We start from the raw sequence: 23,485 nt of genomic DNA, 5'->3' as shown, positions 1-23,485 counted from the left end.
AGGTGTTTAAGAGGTGTCTAGATATGGGGTTGGGGGATATGGTTTAGGGGTTACAGTGATAATGACAAGTTAATGGTTGGACGTGATAATCTCAAAGGTCTCTTCCACCCTTGGTGATTCTATGTCACTTCAATGAAGTTCATCTTTTTTACTGGCAAACATTTCTGTCTCCACTGGCTGCTTCATCTCTTGTAATTTTAAATAAAACCAAGTGAGAAAGTAGGTGGAGCTTTGAAATGAAGCACAGGGAGGCTGGAGAAGCACTGAGGAAGTTTAATGCCATCCATTCCTAAACAAATGTGGCTTTAAATGGAGCTGCTATCAGTCTAAAATTCAGACTTCTCCCCCCTCTGTACACACCAGCTACATCAGGGTCTGGTGAGATTGTCACACCACATTCTCAACACAACAGGAAAAACTAAGTTCGGTACAGCTTAAACACACAGATTTTTCCCAAATCCATCCAAGTTTCTGGAAACAGTTTCTTCATCCATTCTTGCAGCTGGGGGACAGGCCACTCCATGTCATCCTAAACAGCAGTGAAAACATTTTTGCCAAAAGGATATTCGGTATTTACATCTGGTCTTTCTTGAGCTCTTCACACTGTACATAAAACCTCTGCACACAGTTAACATACACAACAGTTTATAGGAAATTTTCTACTGTATCCAATATGGTAATAAATATGAATAAAACCTAAGAACTGACAGTACAACAAAAGAGTAAAAGTGTTTTTGACTTGATACTGAAATGCCTTGGTTAAAACCAGAAAAATTACTCTGCTTTTTCCTTGTCAGGCAGCATCAAAAAAAGCAATCAATCCATCTTGATCACAGCCATCCAGAATTTCCAGAAGGAGAGGAACTTTGGTTTTCACATTGGTGCCTTTGAATTTAAATTTATCTATGAAGAGATCTGTGATCATACCTGTAAAGGTAAAATTCCAGGAATTACTACTTATTTTCAGTAGGAGGTATCTCTACTTTTAATTCATGATAATATACCAAGTATTCCAGTTGTTAAAAGAGTTTTTAAAGTTCGCGTTCGACTGTAAACAAATCCAAGCCACTTAACTTTGATACATTCTTAAGTGCCATCCTGAATTTGAACACAATCTTTAACCATGTCCATAAAGACAAGAATCATCTAAATATAGGCAGCTGTCTATTTCAGCCATGTCTCTGGATGTTAAGCTCCATTTCAATAAAGCTGAATTGTCAACAAACCATAAAGTCTCTCGAGATGCGCAGGTTGTCTCTTGTACTCCTCCAGCAACTGATCTGCCTCTTCCAAAATGCTGCGGTATTTTGGGAGCAGGAAGTCCAGGTTGCCTTCATGAACTTGTAATTCCTCAAAGACAGTTGAAAATGGTAAGAGCTAACAGCAGGTTAAGTGTTGTAAGAGCAGGTAAGTCAGAAGAAATGAAGCTTAGATATGTCAGAAGGAAGTACTTCAAAGGGAAGACAATCCCCTCCTAAACTAGCAAGTGTTATTTCAGAGTGCCTCATTTTCTAGTCTCCTAATGAAATGCCAGATGTCACTTCATAGACTGGATTCTCAAAATCCTGCTTATTTCAGCTTCCAGCTCTGAGCCAGAACAGGATCACACCACACAGACTCAAGCCTTGACCATACCTTCATTTTTAGAATAAATGAATTCCTAAAAATGTGTAGCATTCCATAAAGTCTGAAGGGGAAAGTAAACTCTGAAAGTATCACTCAATTTGTGACAGCAGAAAGTTTTGAATGCCTCTTCTAAAAAGCCTCAGTCTATCAGCAGACCAATCTGGGATGGTTGATAGTACAGATCTTCTTATCCTCCAGAGAAAGGCACACTTCTGTTCTAGACAAGAGGTAATGGTGTTGTGCACTGAGAGTCTGCTGGGGTAACAGCTTTTATCAATCATTAGATTATTTTACTGCCTGTCAATAAGTTACCATCCAAAAAATGGGTGACTAAAAAATTTGTCAAAGATTTGCTGTCTAAAACAAGCAAGATGTACAACACCATTATTATTGCACAATGACAATGTGCAATAAGAATTAATTCTCTATTATTGTTTAAATCCCTACTTTGCCCAAAAAATAGTTTCAATCCCAAACCAAACCCAGGTAAAACCCTTTCAGTGATAATAAAGATGCACACTGTTCTCACTGGTAGCCAGCTTTTCTGCTATCTGAAGAGCTCTGACAAGTATTTGAATCCCCTAAAAGGACAAAAGAGAACTGGCTGAACATTTTCACCTCCCCTTGCATTAAATAATAAATACCAACTCCACGATGGTGAGCTTTAGACAGGAAAATCCTGGCTCTTGGGAAAAAAGTCTAAGAACTGAGATGAGCTGCCCAACTGGTACCTCCCAAAGGCTACTGAGGAAGGTATTAAGCAAAAGATTCAAAAGCAGATGATTTAGAAATTATGAGACACTGGGATGAAGTTCCCAAGCAAAGAAATTGCATCTGGCCTGAATGACCTAAAAAACTATAAATGGTAGTGGGAAGGGAGAAGGAGCTGGAAACTAACAGCAGGCTAGGAGAGAACATCAGACAATAAAGCTGGCTGCCCTCCTACCATCCAATTTAAGCATCTTCAGTAATCCTACATGTTATTCACTAGTTATAGAGCAAAAAAGAGAATTTTCATTGGAGAAATTTCACTCCTAGACACTTCAAATACCTAGACACTTCAAATACATGCTTTAATTTAAGGGAACAGACCCCACATGACACGCACCTGACTTGAGCCATGGTTTAGTATCTGACAGCATAACCCCCCCATATAGATCAAACCCCAAGAATTCAGATACTTACTCTCAAAGCATCTATTAAGTGCACCTTCTTGGCCAGCAGCTGCTGATACTCTAATTTAGGGTGGATAAGCTTTAAGGTGTGCCTCACAGATTCTTCATTTACATCTAGCAGGGAGTAAAAAAGAACCCCAACAAGCAAATGAGTACTACATATTCCATTTATGGGAATAACAAATGAACTGAAGTACAACAAAATAGAGAAGAATTTTTACCATATGATATGTTGAGATTAATCTTCCTTTTAGTAGCCTCTTTGGAAAGCACATCTTTGAGGATGGATATTGTAGAGATGTTGTCAGATTTAAAATATCCCTCACCTTTTCTATAAAAGAAGAACAGTTTAAAATACAAACTTGAACACACACGCATGCATTAGGTTTAGTAATTGTATTTTACCTGTAAGTACTTTCAAGCTGTGTTCCCAGGAAAGTGTTCTGAAAATAAAAGGTGATGCACTCTCCAGCAGGAGTCTTTTCAGGCATCTCAGGCAAGCAAAACACAACCCAGGAGTGAATTTCAGCAAAACTGAACTGGCCTTTGAGCATAAGTGTATTCATGGGCCTGTGGCATTGTAAAATTAAAAGAGAAAAAGGACAGTTAATATCTAAGAAGGATGGACTCTGTTCATGTAAAAAAAGCTCAGTTCCATGTGGTGGTTTCCTTTTAATCAGCACCCAGTAATAAAACAGGTCTCTCCCTAAGTACAGATACATATTGTAGATTACAGCTATTTTTCTGTACTTCAAATGCAAAGCTACATGCATATTCAAGTTCTACCGCCCACTAGGCATGTCAGATCTAGGAAAAAAAAACAAGTTGGAAGTTTTTGATGTCCCACTGCAAGTTGTTAAACCTGAAATTTAGGACAAAGGTAAACAACTGACAAGAGCAAATATGACTAAGACAGAGCCTCAAGAGCTTCCCATGCTGTAAACCTCAGATGTAGCATTTTTATCAAGAACAAGGCATGGTGGAACTCATTTGCACACTGAAGCCTTTGGTATCCTCCCTTCAGTTCTTCAGTTTTGGTTTGAACAAGCAGGTCCTTGGAGGCAATACGAGATGTTAGTGAAGTGGGCAAAAATCCATCAGAAACTGTGTAAAATACAAAACTCCTATAATAGAGAGATAAAGTCTTGGCTCAATTTTGGGGCCAAGTTAGCTGTGAGAAAAAAATTAGAGGAAAAGAGTGGAGCAGAGAATGAGGCTGAAACTGAAAACACAGTTACCTACAGAGGAAAGCTTCCTTTCTACCACACCCTCAGCTCAACTAACACATGGGGCTGAACTACAACCCATGGCAGTAAAAGGAAAAATAGCCCCAAAACAAGAGTGGCAAGGAATCCATTTAATCCATTATTCAATTAGGAAATCCATGAAATGGAACTACAGGCTCAAAAATGTAGGTTAGGGCTTACAAATTCCATACTTAAGTTTACCGAGCAAACATTTCAGCTGCCTTGTGTCATTTTTTCCAAGTGAAAAAAGGCATTGATTTTCCTTTGCACATACCTGTCCTGGTCAATAGAATGAGTTCTCTGGTGAAGTGAAAGTGGCTTAATTTGATATTGAAGAACTTGACAGGTTTTTGGTTGGATTCTTGGAGTTACATATGCTTGAAGTGTCCCGTACTGTCCTTCAATTGAGCGAACCTGCAGAGAGGAAAGAAGAACCCCACAGAGAAGAAGGAAAGGAAAAAGATGTTTGGAAATTTTACCACTGTTTGGAAATTTAGTGAATATTCAAAGTATGTTAAAGAAAGCCTCTAGTATTTCAGGAATATTTATAGTACTATATTTACTTGATAGTGCCACTATAAACAAAGCAGATGAGTTTTAAAACTAAATGGAGCATAGTCCAGTGAAGTGCTGCTGTATTAGATGAATATTAATAACACCCTCTAACTCATTTTCTGATCAGTTAAAATGAAAAGACTCAAAAATTGAAAGTTTTGCGTAAACATGTATCAGATTAGAAGACTGCAGTAAAAAAGAGAAAACCTCATGCCTGTGGGCATGCTGAGGATTTTCCTAATCAGGATTTCCTTCATTATTTCCTGTGGTGGCTGCCATAAAATGTATGGATTTGGTGGATCCTTAAAAATAAATTCCAAAACACCCACATGCCTTTAAGTATAATAAGCATGGGATGATAGGATTTGCTTCCTCTTCAAAATACAAATTGAGCCTATATTCCCTTGTTAGTTCCCAATGCCATTTCCTTCAAACACTTCAGAGAATAAACAATGCCAGAGCTTTCTTTCCCACACCTCCCTCAGCTTTAAGTTCCACACATTGCCTTCAGAATCCTGTGTTTTCCCAATCTGTGGTGTCCCCATTGCTTTCATCTTAGGGACACTCAAAAAGATCCCAGGCTCTCCTCTGACATATTTTTAGAAGCCCTTAGAAATCCTAAAGACAAATAGAAAGGAACACAAGCCCCAGGTTAGAAGGTCTTAGGAAAAAAACAGCAGTAGAAATTGGACTGATCCACATGGAGAGCTCTTCATTCCAAAGCAGGACTACCCATGAATTTTATGAAACATATTTTTGAGCATTTTACCTTAAGTTCAAGTCTTGTAGTATTTGCTTGGCATCTGTAAGTTGCAAGAAGAAAGTTGCTATTTGGCTGAAAAAAGGAAAAAAAAAAGAATTAAACAGGAAAATAACACAAAATAGGCCTGTGGATTCACAAAATCTCTACTGGTCTTTTTTAACTGTAGCTACGTTACAGTGAAGTTTTGGCTATGCATGCAAAACTGTTTACAAGAGTTAAATACAAAAAAGCATTGGTTCCCCTGAATGTTCCAATTAGTTTTAATTATGATGGAGTTAAAAAAATAAAATCTCTCTGTAAGGAGAAGTCAACCAAAGCCTCTTACACTCTTTAATAATCTCTACAAAGATTACACAGATACCTACTTTTCATCTGAAAAATGCATGTCAGCCCACTCCACTCATCTGCAAAATTAGTTCAACTTTCAAAAGCTAAAGCAGGATCAGTAAGAAAATACACCCCAAAAAGCACTAAGTTAATCACCACAAATGGCACAAAACCTAAAATAAAAAGCTGATTTCTGGGAGCTCCAGGGCAGAACAATGATGTGCAAATTCAGTTCTTAAAACTAAAAAGACTGTTAAAAGGGAGAAGATTTTACAGAAGATTTTAATAAATCCTAAGGTGGTTTCAGGATTTTCTCCCCAGCCCTTAGTGTCAATAGTAATTCTGTAACTATTTAAGTCTGTAGTTATAACATATAAAAAAAGGCATGCAAACATTTGACTCCGCACACAGCAGAACTGTCACATTCTAAAGATAATTTTTAGGAATTAACTAAGAAATGTAACACTTTCCACCTAAATTACTTGGAAGTAAACGTACATGAGTCTATGAAATCCAGAGAAGAGAGCAATACTCAATGTCTCTCACAATCCTCCTCAGGAACAAAAAAAAGGAAGAGAGGAGATATTTTTGCATATTTAGGTTTGCCTTACATCAAGACCTGCCTCTATCTCCCCATTCTGCAGTATCTCTAAAGAAGCTGTGCTCTCCACAATTACCAGATGAGCAGTTTAACTGAATGTATTTTCAATCAGAGATATATACATCCAAGTTCTATTTTTGCTACAATATTAAGGGTTTCCATCATGCCATCTCTCCAGACATCCCCTCTTCAGTTTCACTCACCTCAGAATCACAGCTGCTAAAACTAACAACAGCAGAATTTTTATCCACATCCAGCAAGTCCAGTGGGACATCACTCTGCAGAACACAGGAGGAAGGAAAAAGCAAGAGCTTACATTCCTGAGTAGATCCAAGTGCATTTATCCTCTGACTGTCATCAAGCTTTGTAAGGAGAGAGAGGCAAGGAGATTGCTTCATCTCAGAGGCAAAAGCCTAACAGACATGCAGCTTACTCCTTAATCCTGGAGTAGCATGATGATCTTGCTCTTATTCCCTTTACAGAGTCCTGAGCTCCTGGGGGGCTGCTTTACCACAACCTCAGTGTAAAATCTGTAACTGTCTTTCAGACATGAAAGGTTGATTAAACAATTTCTTTATTTCTCATTTAGCTATGGAAACATCTGATATTATACTGTGACAAATTAGCTGTAGCTTAGCATTGCTCTGTAACATCCTTAATAAAAACAGGATTTTTATTAAGAAGTGAAAAATAAATTCCTACAACACTACTTTCCCATTTGTTAAAGAAAAATCACCTCATAAATTCCTCCTTGTCACATTTTTCTCCTCATGCATTTCCCAAAACAGGTAATTCAGTACTGCTACTCTTTGTGACTACCAAAGATGGCATTAATTTCAGCTGATACAGTAGGAGGAATAATTAATTAAGGTGGCTGTAATGGGCAGGACTGTTTCTCCCCACCTGCACACAAATCAGACACTGTTCCACACTGGAAGTGAACAGGTGGCCCATAACATTCTGAAATTAATTTTCCACTACAGAGGGCACTTAACTGGCGAGTGAAGATGTGTACCCCATTTAACTGGCGTTTAAATAAGGACATGCAAAAGCAAACACAAAGTTACAAAGAAATCTTCTGTTACAGCAGCCACTTTGGTCTATTTTGGCAATGTAAAGCTGCTCTGCTCAATATGAATTTGTTGTATTTTCTCTCTAACAAGCATGTCCTTAAGATGCTGCAACTTGGCTTTCTGAACTAGAAAGTCTCTGAGTGTTTTATTTATGCATCAAGAAATCCAGCAAGAACAAGCCCCACCGACCTGCACCAGGACATTATCTATGGCTGTCTGCACCTCCAAGATGAGGCTGTAGCTGGCATCATCCCTGTTCAGTGTGAACTTGTCATTGACACTGAAGGCAGGTACTGAGGAAACTGCAGTGCTGGAGTGAGAGGACTGCTGGTATTTCTCCCGTTCCTGGAGCACTTTTATCTGCAATTGTTCCAACTCATTCCTAGAAAAGGAAAACCACTCATAATGTCTTCAAAAAAAGGCTAGACTAGTCTATAGAGCTAGACTAGAAATTAAATAGTTTAAACTTGCAAGGCAATCATGTTTATCTCCTGTCCTCCATATTTCCGCCAGAAGTGACTGATGGCTCCCCTTAGATGCACTTAACAAAGATAAAATATAAACTCTATCACATGGACACGTGGATTTTACATGTTCCTTGCCAAAAGAGAGCTTTGAGACACAGGAAAGGACAAACTTTTTCCTTGAAGAGTACAATTAATTTTGAATAATATGGTAGTGACTTATTTCCTGCCATCATTTAGAAGCTATAGAGCAGCAAGGAAGAAAGGAATCTTATCTTACTGGTACTGAGGCAGAATGCATTAAGACATCATCATGTGAAGGCAAGATAGAAAAAGGCTGTGAAATGAGGCTGCTATTCATTTCTACTTTGAAAAGGTTTGATTCTACTTCTAGATATATTAGTGATAAAGAAAATCCAGTGAGATAAGAAAGAAAGATGACATTTCAGCTTTTAACATTTCCATTCTTCCATTTAAATTTCTTTCTAGCACAATTACCTTAAGGATGAAATCTTGTTCTGCATTTCTTGACTTAATTTAAGTTCTTCACCTGATCCACCTTCTCTATAGACAGGTTCTGTAGTCAGTCCTGTCAGCCAGCCTAAACCAATATATGAAGTTTATATTCCTTATAAGCTAAAAAGAAAATTCTACACTCAGCTATTTTATGTGTGAAGTGATGTTTGTTCCACACACTGGCTAGAGAGAATTGAGCCCAATTTAATCCTTTTTTGTAGGATTAATCCTAGACACAGAGCAGCACTTTTTATGGGTTTCATGCTTAAATTGGAAAACATTACTTTGTCTTCATTAAGTACTTTGAGCAATAAATTCCTTTTTAGCAGTTTTTAACTGAGCAGTTGGATTTTTTCTCACAAACTGAATTACTGGCAGTACTGAAAACAAAATAAAAACGGTTCAATGTGTTTATAGCAAACTAGATGCTGCTCAGTGGGCTTAGAGGTTGGATGTTGATGCTTGAAAAAAGTTATATTTTTGCTTACTAAGTTACATTTATTTCTAAAAGCAAATACTAATTGATTATATTCTGATACCTCAGGTATGATATGCAGAGAAGAATGGGTGCTTACAGCTCCAGTTCTCTGCCAAAATCAGTCTAGCGCACATCCAACCAGAATTCACCTTTGAAAGCCCACAGGGAAACACGGGCTTTCACTTTTTCCCTTCCTTCTATCATCCAGGATCTTGACAACATTCCCACTAAAAGAAGCCACAAAGGACTTAGGGTGCAACAGTACCAAGTACTGCCAATCATACCAACACAATTCATGTGAGGTCAGGTGCAAGGGACTTTTGATCACTCAAAAATGTTTACAAGAAGTACTTAGAACAGCATTATTTCTCAGTAACTGACTGAGGATTGCATCTTGCCAAATGGCATGATTTTCATCACAAGAAGTTTCAATAGGTTAACTTTTAGCACTGAAGGTAATTAAAGGCAGAGAATTAGCAATATTTTAGCTCCCAGCAGCTGACAAATGCAGCATGTTTATCATGGTCCCTGTCACAGACAGGCCAATAGCTCAAGGCTTACAGAGGAGCTGCTGGGATGCCTCACACAGGAGAGCTTTATTCCCAACTAAAATCAAAATCAACCCCATTTAAAGCACTCTGAAGCTGCAAACGAATGAAATTACATAAAACACAGAAAAATAAAATAAAAACATGCTTGTATACCAACACTTTTCGTACATATTAAAAAAATCATAAATAATTTGTATAGACATACTCATTAATTCATCACATTAAGGCAGCAATCGACACCAAAATATAGTCAGCCACTGTGTTACACACGAGGAATATCTTCAGATCTAAAATCCTCACAGTTTAAATGCAGTAAACTTTTTTAAAGTGTAAATATTAAATCAGAAGAAATCTTCTCAACACAAAATTTTAAGAGATGTGAGTTGCACTAACAACATAACCTGCTTCATTTTATCACCTCACCACACATGGCATTTATTGTGTCAATGACATGAAGCTTACCTGAGTACGTTGCTGCTAAAATTTCATCATAGCCATCTTTTCCCACACAGCCACCCTGGATTGATGAAATGCTCTCTGACAAAGCCTTCAAATAAACACATTCAAGCAGAGGGAAATATCACTGCACTCATTTTAGAAGCTTTTGGATGATTCTATTCCACATAGCAAACATATTGAAAAGTTGAATGCAAAACACTGAAAGACAGTGTTGTTCCAGCAGAAATTAGCAATCTGACTGAAGTGAAATGATCCCTCTGGATCCAATTACTATTTTAAACAATTGATACCAAAGTAATTATGCTCAGTGAAGCCCTGGCAGCTTCCATTTATTAACCTGTAAATCACAGACTATGCACAACACTCTTGGGTTTTTCACTAGAAAGCACCTCTGGATTAGGTTTCACCTAGCAGTCAACTAAGCCAAAACTTTAACACTCTCTACATTATTTTGATTTTTGCTCTCTACATTGTTTTGATTTTTGCTCAAATCACAACTACTTCACTTTCTGATTCTTACATGTTGCCATACTGATTTCAAGTTCATATTGTCAATGTTACAAACCTCTTAAATTAAAACCAAACCACATATTTTAGCAGTAACGATCCTGTAAATTTTGAAATACTGATTTTTATTTTTAATTAATGAGTTGGGTTTTTTTCAGCAGAGTATGAAGAATGAGGACTTACATAATCATGTCGAAGGACAGGATCATCAGCACTCTCAAAGTTATAAATCTCTATCATTCCATCATCTCGTCCAACAAGTAATTCCTTAACTCCATCTCCCAGAATGTCAAAACTATCAATGCACAGAATACCTAATGAAGAAGAAAACAAAGCCATTTGCTTCATCTTTATCGGTTTCTGATACAATAATACACACGCCACACTCAGTTACACAGAAACAGAGTCCTGGCCAGCTTTTAGTGAGATCTCTGGATAAGTCCTCAAAGTTGAAGTCCCTCCCCTGTGCTTCAGACTCAAGGTAAACTTTTTTGGCTCCATACTTCACAGAAAGACTAAGGACATACTAAGAAGCATTTTAAGAAAATAATGTGGTGATAACTCTTATAATTAAATAAAAACGTATTTATACATTCCATTCCTGATCTTGTCCTTTACAAAGCAGTAGGGGCTAACAGATGCTCCAGAAGCAGCACACCAAGGCTAAAACTGGGAAAGTTTTGATCAGTTATTGTGGAGACACATTCTACCTTCAGACAAAATCCTTTACTATGACTCTTAGAGACCTTAAAACCACTGAACATCTGATAAGTTTGGCAGGTGTGTTTGCCAAATATACATGCACTTAGAAAAATTACAAATATCTCAACTGAATTTGAATCAACACTGTTTTACAAACACCACTTGAAAAATAGTGTAAAAACAAAAGTTTGCTACAATACTGGGAATGATATGAACACAAAATCCAAAGCAAGACAAACTGATTCAAATTATTTGTCAGAAAATCAGAAGATTTAAAGATACCTTAGTCGTGTTAGTATCACATACTGATATAACCACAATGACAAAATCACACTATTCCTCAAGAGTTATCTATGAATAAGATTTCCTGATTACCCTACTCTTAACAAAGCCTCAGGTATGCTGGAAAGCTAAAGAGTGAGAAATTGAGACACATGACATACCTCCTCTCTTCTTTTCATTTCCAATTTCCCACCTTGGCATTGCCTTGGTACCAGTAATCTGGGTGACACCCAATTTCCCATCAGAAGTCCCATACACAATTTCTTCCCCAGAATCACCTGAACACAGAAACTGAATTTAGAATTGATAAAATCAAGCACACCAACTTCAAAATGCTGTGTAGTTACACTCTGCAGCCCATGGGAAAAGAAAACACTGAATTAGCGACGTGTAATGGAACTGTCAGGCTTCAAAGCTGAAAACAAATCCATGAAAACTGCACCCATCCTGGTCATTTCCTTGTGGCTATCACTATTCTGTGTTTGGCTGCACCCTGCACTTGAGTTCTGCCTAAAAACCAGTCAGTATTTATTACTATGTATTTCATCAAAGTTAGGCTGAAGTATAAAGGCTATTCAATGGACTTGACAGAAGAAAACCAGAGAAATCCTTTCCAAACACACAGTGAATGTTGTGCCACAATCTCAGCAATTAAGAACTACTATTCCAAACCAGCTCTGGATGTTTGTCACACAATCTAACTGAAACTAAATTAAGCACCAGATTAACACCCTAAAGAGATTTCTATGAGGTTAGAGCAGATTAGCAGGAAGGATGATCTATTCAAAACTATTTCAAGTTTGAACCTTCCAGGCTCAGTTTATGTCAGCTCTACTCAATATTCTCATCCATCCATGTATTCCAGTTATGGAAATCCATGTGTAAGGGAAACACAAACCCAAAATCTGAACATGGCCCCCAAAAGTCCAGTTTGTTTTTACACAATGAGACCTCAGACCTCACTAGTGTTGTAAGAGGCCTTCAATTAAATGTGAATATAATTTAGAACTGTCTAAAACAGTCACATCTCTATGTCTATTTATATGTAAAAGAATTACCTTGCATAGTCACTTTTCTGCTGCATTTTTAGCATCAGCTTGAAAATCAAGACAAAATAACTAAGACAAGCTACATAATCTTAAAAATACAGTAAAACAGTATTATTAATTATGTGTATATTCAAAGTCTTATTACCCCCATTTCCATTGCTCAGAGCAAGAACAGCAGGTGGTCCAGGAAGTTCTACTTCATACAGCAAATTGGATCCCTGAAGATAAAGAAAACAATCTTCAATTAATTTGTTAAAAAAATCCCCCAAAACAAGAAAAAAAAGGAACTCCAAAATACCAGCCACATACCAAACCAATGTCCCACAATGACAAAATTATTACAGATCATACTAAAAGGTAACATTTACTTATTCAAACTCCTATGAGAAAACCATTTCTAAGCCTAAAACAGGGTGAAGTCTGTAGAAATAAAACATAGGACTATTGAAATGTTTCCTGGATCATTTTAAATGATAATACTCATCTAACAATTTAATTTGTTAAATAGCTTAGTATCACTCGAGACTCGTCGCAACAGTAATTGATGAGAGCAAGAATTCCCAAAGTGATAAAAACTTCAGGAAATTGAGTATGTGAGCACTTTTACTTACAAGGGACCAATTTGTCATCAACTTCCACCTATGAATCCCAAAGCCTGTTTACAGTGGTTTCATTAATCCTCATTTTTTACAAGTTTATGATAATGATTTTCCTTTAAAAAAACAGCAGAAAGGGAATGCACTAGCAGCAACATTCCCAAGTAAGGCACAATACACTAATCCTTATGATGTTTAAGCCCTGTTCCCTTAATAATCAGTCCAATTCCATAGCATCCATACATAAAACAAAGAAGGAGACATTTGAACCTGTAACACTCTGAGCACTCTGTCCTGACAAGCAAGCACCGGTGTGATGCAGCTCACTTTGTCTACAGGAAGGCAGAGAACATCATTGATTTTATCTCCTGAGAGGAAGTAGTGCTGGTCCTTGCAGTCACAGTAATGGTTATAGATGTAGCTTGCACAGAGAAAGAGATCTGCTCCTGAAATGTGCCTGAGGAGAAGAAAACACTTCCTGTAGCATCTTGCTGCAGCAAGAGTCCTTTATGCTTTTATGCCCTACTATGCTCACAGCTCCAAGGTATTATGGGCCCCTGCAAGCTGTTCCAGCTTTTAGAGGTCCTTATAAATACTAAAACCATGTGGTTTCTACAGCTCTCACATTTCCACTCCTATCTTCAGGTAAATCCCTAAGAATATCTTTATAGAAATTTCATTATTATATTTTTTATGCTGATTTGTCCATGGCAGCATCTTACAACACAATCCAAAAGAGATTTTGCTCCAGGAGCTCTGTGGACAGGACACACTGTGGCAATAACCCCAGCTCTGCTCACACAGTGTGTGAGCCTCCAGACCACTCCCAATTCCCCCCACATTTCCAAGATATTCCAAATTCCTCCTACAGGTCGCAGCACAAGCTGAAGCTGGACTAGCACTTAGTGTCACCTACACAATATGCTTAAAATTATTGCATAAAATCATAAACTAACAATCTGCTAGAGCTCTCAAAAATGCAAATTATCATACATACATAGCTTTGATGCTTTCAGTAAGGTTAGTTTCAAAGGAAAGAAACTGCTTCCCTCTTTTTGTGAAACCTCTGACTTCAGATCCTATAGCCACAAAAATTTTCTCTTGTGGTGTATTAAGAGCTCCTCCCAGCTCCAGTCTGGAGATCTTTTGTCCTGGCAGTGTCTTGAACACTGGCTGTCAACAAAAAAGCAATTTTAATCAATCACAATATTATATTTCTGCTAATCTTTTAACATAAAGGATAACAAATTGACTTTCCAATTTCTGGCAAAACTAAGATGCAATGGGTTGTACACAGACAAAAATAATCTGTGTATTTATTTCAGAATCACAGAGTAACCAAGCATTTTATGAGTAAATAAATACAAAAAAAGCTTTAAAACACAGTAAATTATGACTTCATTACTTCATTGTTATTAATTCATCCATAGGAAAAATTCAGCACTGCTGTCAACTGTGTTATTTGTGGTTTGTTTTTTATTTTAAAGAACAACACATATACACACTCTCTCTCATGTTACATTCTTATTCCAAAAGTCTACATTGATTTATTTGTATTGCTATAGAATACTTATGAGCTAACCATCAACTTGGAGAAGAAAACCTGTGAAATAAAGTTATTTTTTATTGAGCTGGGCATGAAAAGCAATCAGTTTGTCCAAATCCCTAAGGTGATTTAATGAATCTCTGCAGGTTTTCGTCCCATTGTAATAACTGTCTATGTGCCCAGGCTTAAGCCCAACTTGGCTAAAGTGCAAAATGTGTGGATATTACTTTTCTTTCACATTACTTTTTGACTATAACTGTGGAGAATCCTGTGCTTGGACAGGCACGAGATCAGCGTTCCCTCACCAAGTTAGGCATCAGTCCACAGCTCTACCAAGACACCTTCCACTGGCATCTTATTTGCCACATGAATAAATAATGGACTTCCAAAGTTCACTGGGAAGAACATTCCAAAAACAAAATTTTAAATGGAACATTTCCACTTACCACAGCTTCGCCCTTTTTTATGCCAAAGCACGTAACGACCCCATCCTGATCTCCAACAACCACCTTCAAAAGTATAATACATTGTTATTTTTTATTACACACACAGCTGTGGTTTTAAATAATGCTTTACCTGTATTCATAGAATCACAGAATGGTTTGGCTTGGAAGGGACCTTAAAGATCTCTCAGCTTCAGCCCCCTGCCAGTGATAGGGACACTTTCCACTACCCCAGGTTCCTCAAGTTCCATCTAACCTGACTTTGAACTCTTCCAGGGATGGGGCAGTCACAGCTTCTCTGGGCAACCTGTGCCAGTACCTCATCACCCTTACAGGGAATAACTTTTTCCTAATATTTAATCTAAACCTACTCTCTTGTCAGTTTGAAGCCATTCCCCCTTGCCTGGTCACTATATGCTACTCTAAATAGCCCCTCTGTTATAAAATCAATTATATTTTCCAGACTATTTAATTACATACTTTAAAGTATACTTTAAAGATCTATATAAAATGCTAGAAATATGATGTTGAACAGTAGCTCAAGTACAGGCATTTACAATCCTTTTCCTGCTTCTACTTGTAAACGTCAGCAACCATGAGGTGAAGACGTATTTGGGAAAAGTTGTGTTTTCACACTAAGACTTTATTACCGAGGGAAAAAAAATGCAGCTCCTTTTATTGTGTTTCCCTAACAAGGTTGCCTTAATTAAATTAAGAAATACTTAAAAATAAATGTTTTATAGACTCATCAAGGTTGGAAAAGATCTTTAAGGTCATGAAATTCAACTATCAAGCTGTCATTATTACTCTAACTCCTAAACTGGCACTCCACCCAGTGCCAGATCCAGACACCTCTTAAACACCTCCAGGGATGGTGACTCCACCAGCTCCCTGGGCAGCCTGTTCCAATGCTTGACCATCCTAACAGTAATGGTACTACTTCAGGTAACATATCAGGTATAACAGTAACATTACTACTTCAGGTAATATACCAGGTATAACAGTAATATTATTGCATCTCAGCTTCAGGCCATTTCCTCTAGGCTTAAACGTTAGTATAACCAAAATAGAGAACTGTGGAAGAACTCCATTGTGGTTTCAGCAATGCTGGGAACTACAAAAATTCCTTCCTGGTTCTGAAGTTTTCCAATCACAAAGTCAGATTTTTTTTTCTCTTTTTCTCCAAAATAAGGTTTTCCAAACCCCCCAAATGGGGTTGCACAGTCTTTCCCTATAATGTCCTGTATCTAAGGAAATCTGGAGTTGATTAACGCTAGGATGAGGCAGAGGACCGGAGAGGCAGCGAAGCACCAGGCGCTCGGTACCTTCTGCGTGGCCTTCTTGCCGGAGGCGGGCAGCAGCCTCATCGTCTTCTGCGCCGTCACTCCCACCTGTGGATGCAAGAGACGCTGCACAGCGGGGCCCGGAGCGCCGGGACGCGCCTCGGGCAGCGCGCAGGCCCGGCCGCACGGCGGCCCCTCGGGCCCGGGCGGGCCGTGCCGCCTGGTTCCCTTGCCGGGGCGCTGCCGGCGCTGCCGTGCCCACCTGCAGGTAATCCACGCGTGCCAGGCTCGGCTCCATCGCTCCGCCGGACGCGCGTCCCTCCCGCGGGCACGGCGCGCCCGCCGCCCGTCACCGCGGCAACCTCCGCGCGGGGCCCGCCTCTCATTGGCTGGGCGGGCGGACGGTGGGCGGGGACTCGGCCAGACGGGCGCAGCGATTGGCTGGAAGGCGCCGGGGCGGGGTGAGGGGCGGGCAGAGCCGGGAGCGCCCCGGAGCGGCTCCCGCGGGAACGACCCCGAGGGGGATCCCGGGCTCGGTGCCGAACGTGCGGGAGGAATGGTTTGTTTAACAACGAAGCCAAAAGTATCTGCCCTGCACGGGGTCCGAGTTAAAAAAATAAATCCTTTCTCTCCGAAGGGTAAATACACTGAATTAAGAAATGGTCGGCGCGAGTACGTGAATACACAGACATGTTAAATAACGCTGCTGCCATCACATTGCCACTTACCTGGTTCTCAGCAATTCCGTGAGTTCTGGGCTTATACGCGTTACTAGCACCACTAATAAAGAAGAAAGATTTCAAGTAATTCCCCACTCATCTCTAGTTGGTTTATTGTAGTATGAAAAATCCTATTTTGTACCTGGACACTGCAAGGAACAGAGTATTACGCTGTGTCTGTTAATTTTTTGTCTTGCAAATTTAGTGCAAAGAATTCTCCATATGTAATCATAAACCTGTTAAAATATCAGCAATCGATACCATTATACCTTTTTAATGCATAAATGCAAAAAAAAATGTTATGATAGTTCTTGCTTTTAGACAATTAAAATGAAGAGAGCAATCTTTTTGTGGTGAGTTAAAAGTTCCTAAGACTAAATTCCAGAGAAGCTGTACATAAAGTTATTTAGTGCTAAAAATCTACAATACATTTTTTCAAGTATAAGATACTGAAATATTATTGCCAATAAATAGTTGTGCTGTCATCGAAGCCACAGTTCCTTTGTTGAATCATTCACATCTCAGCATATTGGGATTTAGTTTCTCACTGAGTTTATGTATTAAAATTGCCAACTCTTCTGTTGCTTGGGACTTATCCTCCAACAGTTCATAGCGAAGACTGGAGATGTCCTGTTTGATTTCCTTTAATTCACCTGCATTAACAACAGAAAGAAACACTCAGTAGCAAAGTTTCACATTCAGTGAATACTCTCCTGTTAAGCCACATCAGTGCCTCTTTCAGATTATCATCCCAAAATGTTCATGAGAGCAGGTACAGGATGGGTCAGGAGGATTTACCTCATCTTCATTCTCAGTGAGATGTGTCTCCAGCCCTAAATAGCACCTAAGGCATTTTAACAGTCCATTGGGGTCTTGCACTGTGCTCCATGTATATATACAACACCAAAGATTCCCAAAGGGCTGTACAAAGGTTAATGAATTAATCACACCAACTCTGATGAACAGCTGGTAAATATTAGTATCCCCTTTTTAGAGAGAAAAGGAAAAGAGGTTTTTTTTCTGAAGAGGTGTGCCAAAATCACAAGGAGAAGTGTGGCAGAGCTGGAAGTAAAACTCACAGCTTCTGAGTCTCTCTCCTCTTCCTTACCAACATCCTTGGAATTAGAAAAAGTCAACCAATTTAACATGATGTTATATTTTGACACAAATACAAAAAACACATTTAAACAAAGACAGCTGTCAAAGCCAGGCTTATAATAATCAGCAGCATGTATTGCTTTGTAGGATATTCAGTTCAAGAGCAAAGGCCTTTAAAAATGTTCAAATCTGTTCTTCCAGCAAGTGTGAGGGACGTGAATTCCTACACAGCACCTGCCTCGGGAAATGATTTGTCATGTACAAAATACAAGAGTATGAAGAGGCACCTAAATTCTCTAGTGATGGAGAGCAGGGAAAATCTCTAGACTTTTGTTCAAGTAGTTCTAGTACAGAAATGCCAATGTTTTCTCTTTAGGCTACAGCAGACTCCAAGAATGCTGTCTTCAGAGGCTGGGTCTGTGCTTTGGGTACAATGAGATGCTCAAGACACAGAGCACTTGGCTAGCAGCTGAAGAGTGATACTCAAGAACTCAAGGGTTACTTGCCCTCTACAAAACCTGGTGCCAAAGCCAGAACCATGATGTCAGTAAACCCTGATTCTTCTGTGCTGTCTTTCTAATTTAAACACATCTCTCTCAACACCAAAGTGGCATCAGGGACCTGGAAAGGGCTGTCTCTGCTGGTGACAGAACAGTTTTTTCATCAGTCACTAGGTAGATGATTTCCTACATCACAGAGCAGGAACAGGAGCAAAGCAGTGGGAATTCAGGAGAGCAGCACACTGAGAGGATTCACTTTTAGGAGCCTGTCTGCTTTTGTCACTGACAATCACAGCTCTGTACAGCCACACAGGATGGGGAAGTGTCAGGATAACAGTCAGTGCACAATGCTTGCCTTTGGAAGGCACTGACGGGGATTTAATTTAATCTTTTTTGCTCCCTGCTTCTTGCTGAAGAGAGTTATAGGTAAGCAGAGAGCAACTAAGGAGCCAAACAGAAGCTTTGCTGCCTTAGCTGAGAGCTGAGCAGCCCTTTCAGGCCCCTCACACCACACATGCACACAGCTGCCTGACGCTGCCGTGCCAGTAAAACATCTTCTGACCCCAGCCTGTCCATCACTGCATCACTCTATTGCTTGATAGCATTCCAGCTAGAGTTTTTGTTTGGGGATCTGCCCAGAGCACAGGGGTTTCCTTGTTGGACTGCAGGCCTGTGTTTCATTCCTAGAGGATTGGAGGGAAGAGGACAACCTTTGCCATAATCTCATCCCAGTGGTGAGTTAGGGTGTGCAACTGGAGCAAGCACCTCTCACATCTGCCAGAGAGCTCACATCCACTGTTTCTCAAAAGGTCTCCCACTAAAATAGAGGCTACATTTGTCATTTTTTGTCACCATGCAGCTGACTGTAGAGCTTTGTTTAATGATGGGCAGCTTCAGAGGTGATTATTCCTCACAGGTTTATGAAGGGAGGACAAATAGTTCATGGTGTAAAGTGGTAAATTGTGTGCAATTGTGTATTCAGTTGAATGAAACAGAGAGGAAGATCCTGCAGCTTTGATTAGGACTCTGGAAGTGTGAATACAGTTAATGGCTCCTTCACAGATATCCTCTGTGCATTGTCTGTGCTCTCATTTTATATCTGTAAAATAGGAGCCATAATATTTCTCAGTTCTACTTCTTTAGTCCTAGTTTTCCATTTTTTGATGACATAGGCATTACTTTCCATTACTTCCTGAGCCTCGGTGCATGTGAAATACAAACAATCCCTCTTTTCACTCAAAACCCCCATGAATCAGTGTAATACTGGCTCCTAATACAACATGAAAAAAGCTGCCTCTGAATATTGCAGTCTCTTTCTTACCTTCATTGACTTCATCATTTTCTTTGTCCACTTGTGCTTTCAGAACGTAGCGTTTTATCAGTCTCTTCATTATTTGCTGCCAGATTAAAACAGTTCTATAATCAGCTGAGATTATATAATTAAACATTGTTCATTTTTCTTTCTTAGCTCTCTCTGTCACACCAGCCTAAGAGAAAGAATGAGCAGCCCCAGATGAAGTACTTGCCTCAAATGGAGGCATGCTGAGCAAGGAAGGGAACAGCCAACCTACTCAGCTTTCACATCCCTTACCCAAAAACCCATTTCAGATATTCCTTCACCAGTTTCAGATGTTTGCTCCTCACATGTTCCCAAGGGGGACATCAAAGACCAATTTCAAGTACTGCATGAGCTAGTTTTGAAATGCTTCAAATAATGGGCTTGGACAATAACTATGTTTTTTTTCAAGGAGCATCCTAGAGTTTGATTTCTACAGGTGGTTTTCTTTCTCTGGTGAAGGCAAACTGTACTTGAAGCACAAAATTCTGCAAGAACCTTCTCACAGTTCTATTATTCAGGACAGTGGTCACTGTATGTGCTTACCTGATAGCGTGTTGGCTGATTGAGAATGCTGTTAAAACTGTGGGATTCAAAAACTCTGGAATTTGACTGAGTGAAAAGGTTTAACTAGGAAGAAATAAGACAAAATTAAAACAAATTATGGAACACAAAGTTAGGATTCAGGTCCATTATTATATTTTAAAGACATGTTTTAAAGACATGTTGTTCCATCTTTTAATATATCAGACTATTATTTTTTAAAAAATGAGATTGCCTTGAATTCTATGTTGGTTTTGTTTTGTTTTTTTCATGCTGATAATTTTGGCCATCCTGTTCTGAGGAAATAGGCTTAAAGTATTTTAATCAATATTCAAGTAACTCCTTGTAGGAATTATTTGCATCTTTGAATACTCAAATTTTTCTTTTAATTGTGTTTCCCCAGATTTGGTTCTTCTAATAAAATTTAAGTCTATTTCTTATTTTATGCAGTCTGAAATAGAGATTTATTGCTATAAATGATTAATTACTCTACTAACATCAGAAGCATGGATTACAGGCTAAAACTAAAAAGAAAAGAAGACTGGTGGAACAGACACACAATTCTTTCCTGCAATGAAAGGATCTCAGAACCTACCCTTGATTTGGAGTTTCCCATTCCCATTTCAATGTCCTTCTGTAGCCGTCTCCTCCTGCACTTGGAAAAGTTAATGATCCTCATGATGAAATAGAAAAAAGATTTGGGGCTTGGTACAAGACTGAAGGGTGGAGGTAATGTTTTTCCATCATCAAAATATGACAGCCAAAGTTTAGAACGAGCAAACTTCCACTCCACATCACTGTCATCCTGTGTTGGGAAATAAAACAGATGATGCTCTTGGTTTTTGAGAAGTGCAAACGTTCTTTCAAAGAAGCTGCTTTGAAAGATCTTTGTGGTTTGAGATAAAATATTATACTCTTGCTAATAAGACTTGCAGCAGTTCTGCAGAAATGCAACCACTTCACGTAGTCTATTTTAACCAAATTTCAGTTCTCTTTATGGCAACATTTGATTGAGAATACTTAGTTCAAGAACATGAAGCATTGAAGCAAGCATAATTTTTGCATCAAATGAAAGCCAACATATAAACTCCCTGCTATTCAAAGTGGAGCTTTCAGGGGTTTTTCAAGCCTTGTTTTTCTTATTAAAGTAGTCACATGGGCTTGGTACTTGCACAAGTGTTGAAGTATCAGGCTCAAGGCAAAAAATTGCTTAAAATGGTAGTGCTCACAGCTTTTTACATAACCAGGACAAGTAACTCCAATTTATAATGGAGTATAGAAAATGCAAACTTTGTGGTCCTGAAGAAATTGTGTTAAACACTGACAAACCTATTTTGTCCTCACAGATTCTTACTGAAGTATTCCAAGGCTGGATTTTAACTAGTTTTCTCTCCTGAATTCCCTAATATTTCCCAGAACTCATTGAAAAGACTGGGAATGACATATCCATTTGTACACCATGTCTTAGATAATTGTTCTTCCTGTTTGTGTGGGCATGTGCCTGCATCTGTGTGAATGTAGTACTCTTTGAACTCAGGGTCTGGAAAACTGGCACTATAAATACACTTTTACTTTCATTTCAGCAGCCTGAGATTTATTTTTGAAACCCAACTATCTTCAATACTATACATTTTCTGATTTGTTTTTTAACTGCAGTTGGATGCCAAGTACAATGTGTACACAACATGAGATAAACATGTTTAGATCCTGTGAGGTTCTGCAGCTTGGCTGAGTTGTTAGATAAAGTCAACCTTCTTCATTTTGTGATATCTTTTCCTGTGGTAATCTCTTTGTACTTTTTGCATACCACTGAAATAATTCCTATTAATTCTGTCCTTTTTACAGCATATCAGACGAGAACAACTTGAAAAGAGAACCCACCTCAATTTCTTGATATGAACTGTTGATCATGGCAATCAGCATGTTGAGCAGAACCACCACCATTGTGACATTGTATATGCCATAAAGAACATAACCAATGTTCTCAATGAACTTGTGATCGTATTTGAGGACAACAGAGGTTACTTCAGATAAGCCAAATATTGACCAAAATAAGGTCTTGAAACTTTCTTCCACTCTGTAGGAAAAAAAAGAGGAAGGCATTATTACTAACTACACAAAGAAATAGAAAAGTTATGTTTACAGTGACTGATAAACAACCTCAATTAATTTGTTTGTGAATCAGAGCACTTATCAAAACAACAAACATGCAAGGAAGCATTTTCCACAGCACTTTTCATTTGTCCTCTGTGCTCCACCTATCCATCACAGCTAATAGAGCTGTAACAATACATGCAGAACAACAGGAACTAGAAAGGTATTTTATATCAAGTAATATTTTCTTTCAATTGGTAACCCACAAGTCTATGTGACTGAAATATATACAGGTGAAATTATTTCAGGCTGAAATGAAAGTTTCCATTATACAAACAGGGAACAATTGGTCTTTTGTGTTCTGCTTTCTGAGGTCTTCAGTTTTATTTTAATGCTAACAGAGAGCACACAACGTCTCACAGACTTTGTTATCTTAATGAAAAACCTGAAAGTTTTGATTGGCTTTTTACTTACAATGGAACCTCATACTTACGTCGTAAAGGCTGGGTTCAGTTTAGCTCCAAGGTAGTAGGAGTACAGTATGAACATTCCAATCATAAATGCAAGAAATACCATAATAAAAAGGACCATAAACTTGAAGATGTCCTTAACAGTCCTTCCAAGGGAGATCTGCAAGGGCCCAAAACTCTCATTTGCAGGCAGGATGTAGGCAATCCGAGAAAAGCTGAGAACAACAGCAATTGCATAAAGGCCTTCAGATATTATCTGAGGATCAGATGGGAGCCATTTATCTCTAGCTGGAAGATATGAAACACAGGGGTTACTCATTCATCACAATCTTGAGGAACAAACCTTGATAGGATTTTCCCATTAACATGTCTGAATTTAGTTGAGACAAATATTTGAAGAGTCTAACAGTTGCTGCTCTATTCCTTTTTCATTTAAGTCACAAATTATGAGTTACATTACCTTCTGTTAGAAGAAAAGTGAC

General features: G+C 38.7%; 2 protein-coding genes across 4 annotated transcripts in view; both read right to left on the bottom strand.

Moving 5' to 3' along the window:
• Positions 1 to 258: 258 nt before the first annotated feature.
• On the bottom strand, positions 259 to 16,542 carry BBS7 (Bardet-Biedl syndrome 7). Its single transcript, XM_059470458.1, has 19 exons — positions 16,506 to 16,542; positions 16,286 to 16,351; positions 14,964 to 15,026; positions 13,969 to 14,144; positions 13,242 to 13,428; positions 12,521 to 12,593; positions 11,488 to 11,604; positions 10,526 to 10,656; positions 9,839 to 9,923; positions 8,330 to 8,432; positions 7,557 to 7,749; positions 6,498 to 6,572; positions 5,373 to 5,438; positions 4,323 to 4,462; positions 3,207 to 3,371; positions 3,023 to 3,132; positions 2,812 to 2,915; positions 1,227 to 1,350; positions 259 to 927 (listed from the first exon to the last, which is right to left on the bottom strand). The coding sequence occupies exons 1-19, from the start codon at positions 16,539 to 16,541 to the stop codon at positions 794 to 796; spliced, it is 2,148 nt and encodes a 715-aa protein (XP_059326441.1). The 5' UTR covers position 16,542; the 3' UTR covers positions 259 to 793.
• Positions 16,543 to 17,040: 498 nt separating this feature from the next.
• Positions 17,041 to 23,485, bottom strand: part of TRPC3 (transient receptor potential cation channel subfamily C member 3) — a 32,647-nt gene continuing 26,202 nt past the window's right edge. For 2 of the 3 annotated variants that reach the window (XM_059470285.1, XM_059470286.1), the window contains 6 exons: positions 23,027 to 23,291; positions 22,321 to 22,516; positions 21,035 to 21,244; positions 20,443 to 20,526; positions 19,882 to 19,957; positions 17,041 to 17,615 (listed from right to left, as the gene is read on the bottom strand). In XM_059470285.1, coding sequence (XP_059326268.1) covers positions 17,473 to 17,615; positions 19,882 to 19,957; positions 20,443 to 20,526; positions 21,035 to 21,244; positions 22,321 to 22,516; positions 23,027 to 23,291 — 974 coding nt within the window. In that variant the 3' untranslated portion in view covers positions 17,041 to 17,472. Of the gene's footprint in view, positions 17,616 to 19,881; positions 20,048 to 20,442; positions 20,527 to 21,034; positions 21,245 to 22,320; positions 22,517 to 23,026; positions 23,292 to 23,485 lie in introns of those variants that run through there. The other variant, XM_059470287.1, reaches the window with a different exon arrangement.

This window comes from Ammospiza nelsoni, chromosome 4, assembly GCF_027579445.1.
Source record: "Ammospiza nelsoni isolate bAmmNel1 chromosome 4, bAmmNel1.pri, whole genome shotgun sequence".
Classification (NCBI taxonomy): Eukaryota; Metazoa; Chordata; class Aves; order Passeriformes; family Passerellidae; genus Ammospiza; species Ammospiza nelsoni.
This window is presented reverse-complemented; position numbering and strand designations above follow the sequence as displayed.

What these genes read in the sequence shown, in the direction of transcription:
- BBS7 (XM_059470458.1), bottom strand. Translation starts at nt 16,541, where the DNA reads ATGGAGCCGAGCCTGGCACGCGTGGATTACCTGCAG. An exon ending in ACTGAAAGCATCAAAGCTAT is followed by an intron (nt 13,429 to 13,968) that starts GTATGTATGATA and finishes TCTTCTCCTCAG; the next exon opens with GCACATTTCAGGAGCAGATC. An exon ending in GAGTGCTCAGAGTGTTACAG is followed by an intron (nt 12,594 to 13,241) that starts GTTCAAATGTCT and finishes CTTTATCTTCAG; the next exon opens with GGATCCAATTTGCTGTATGA.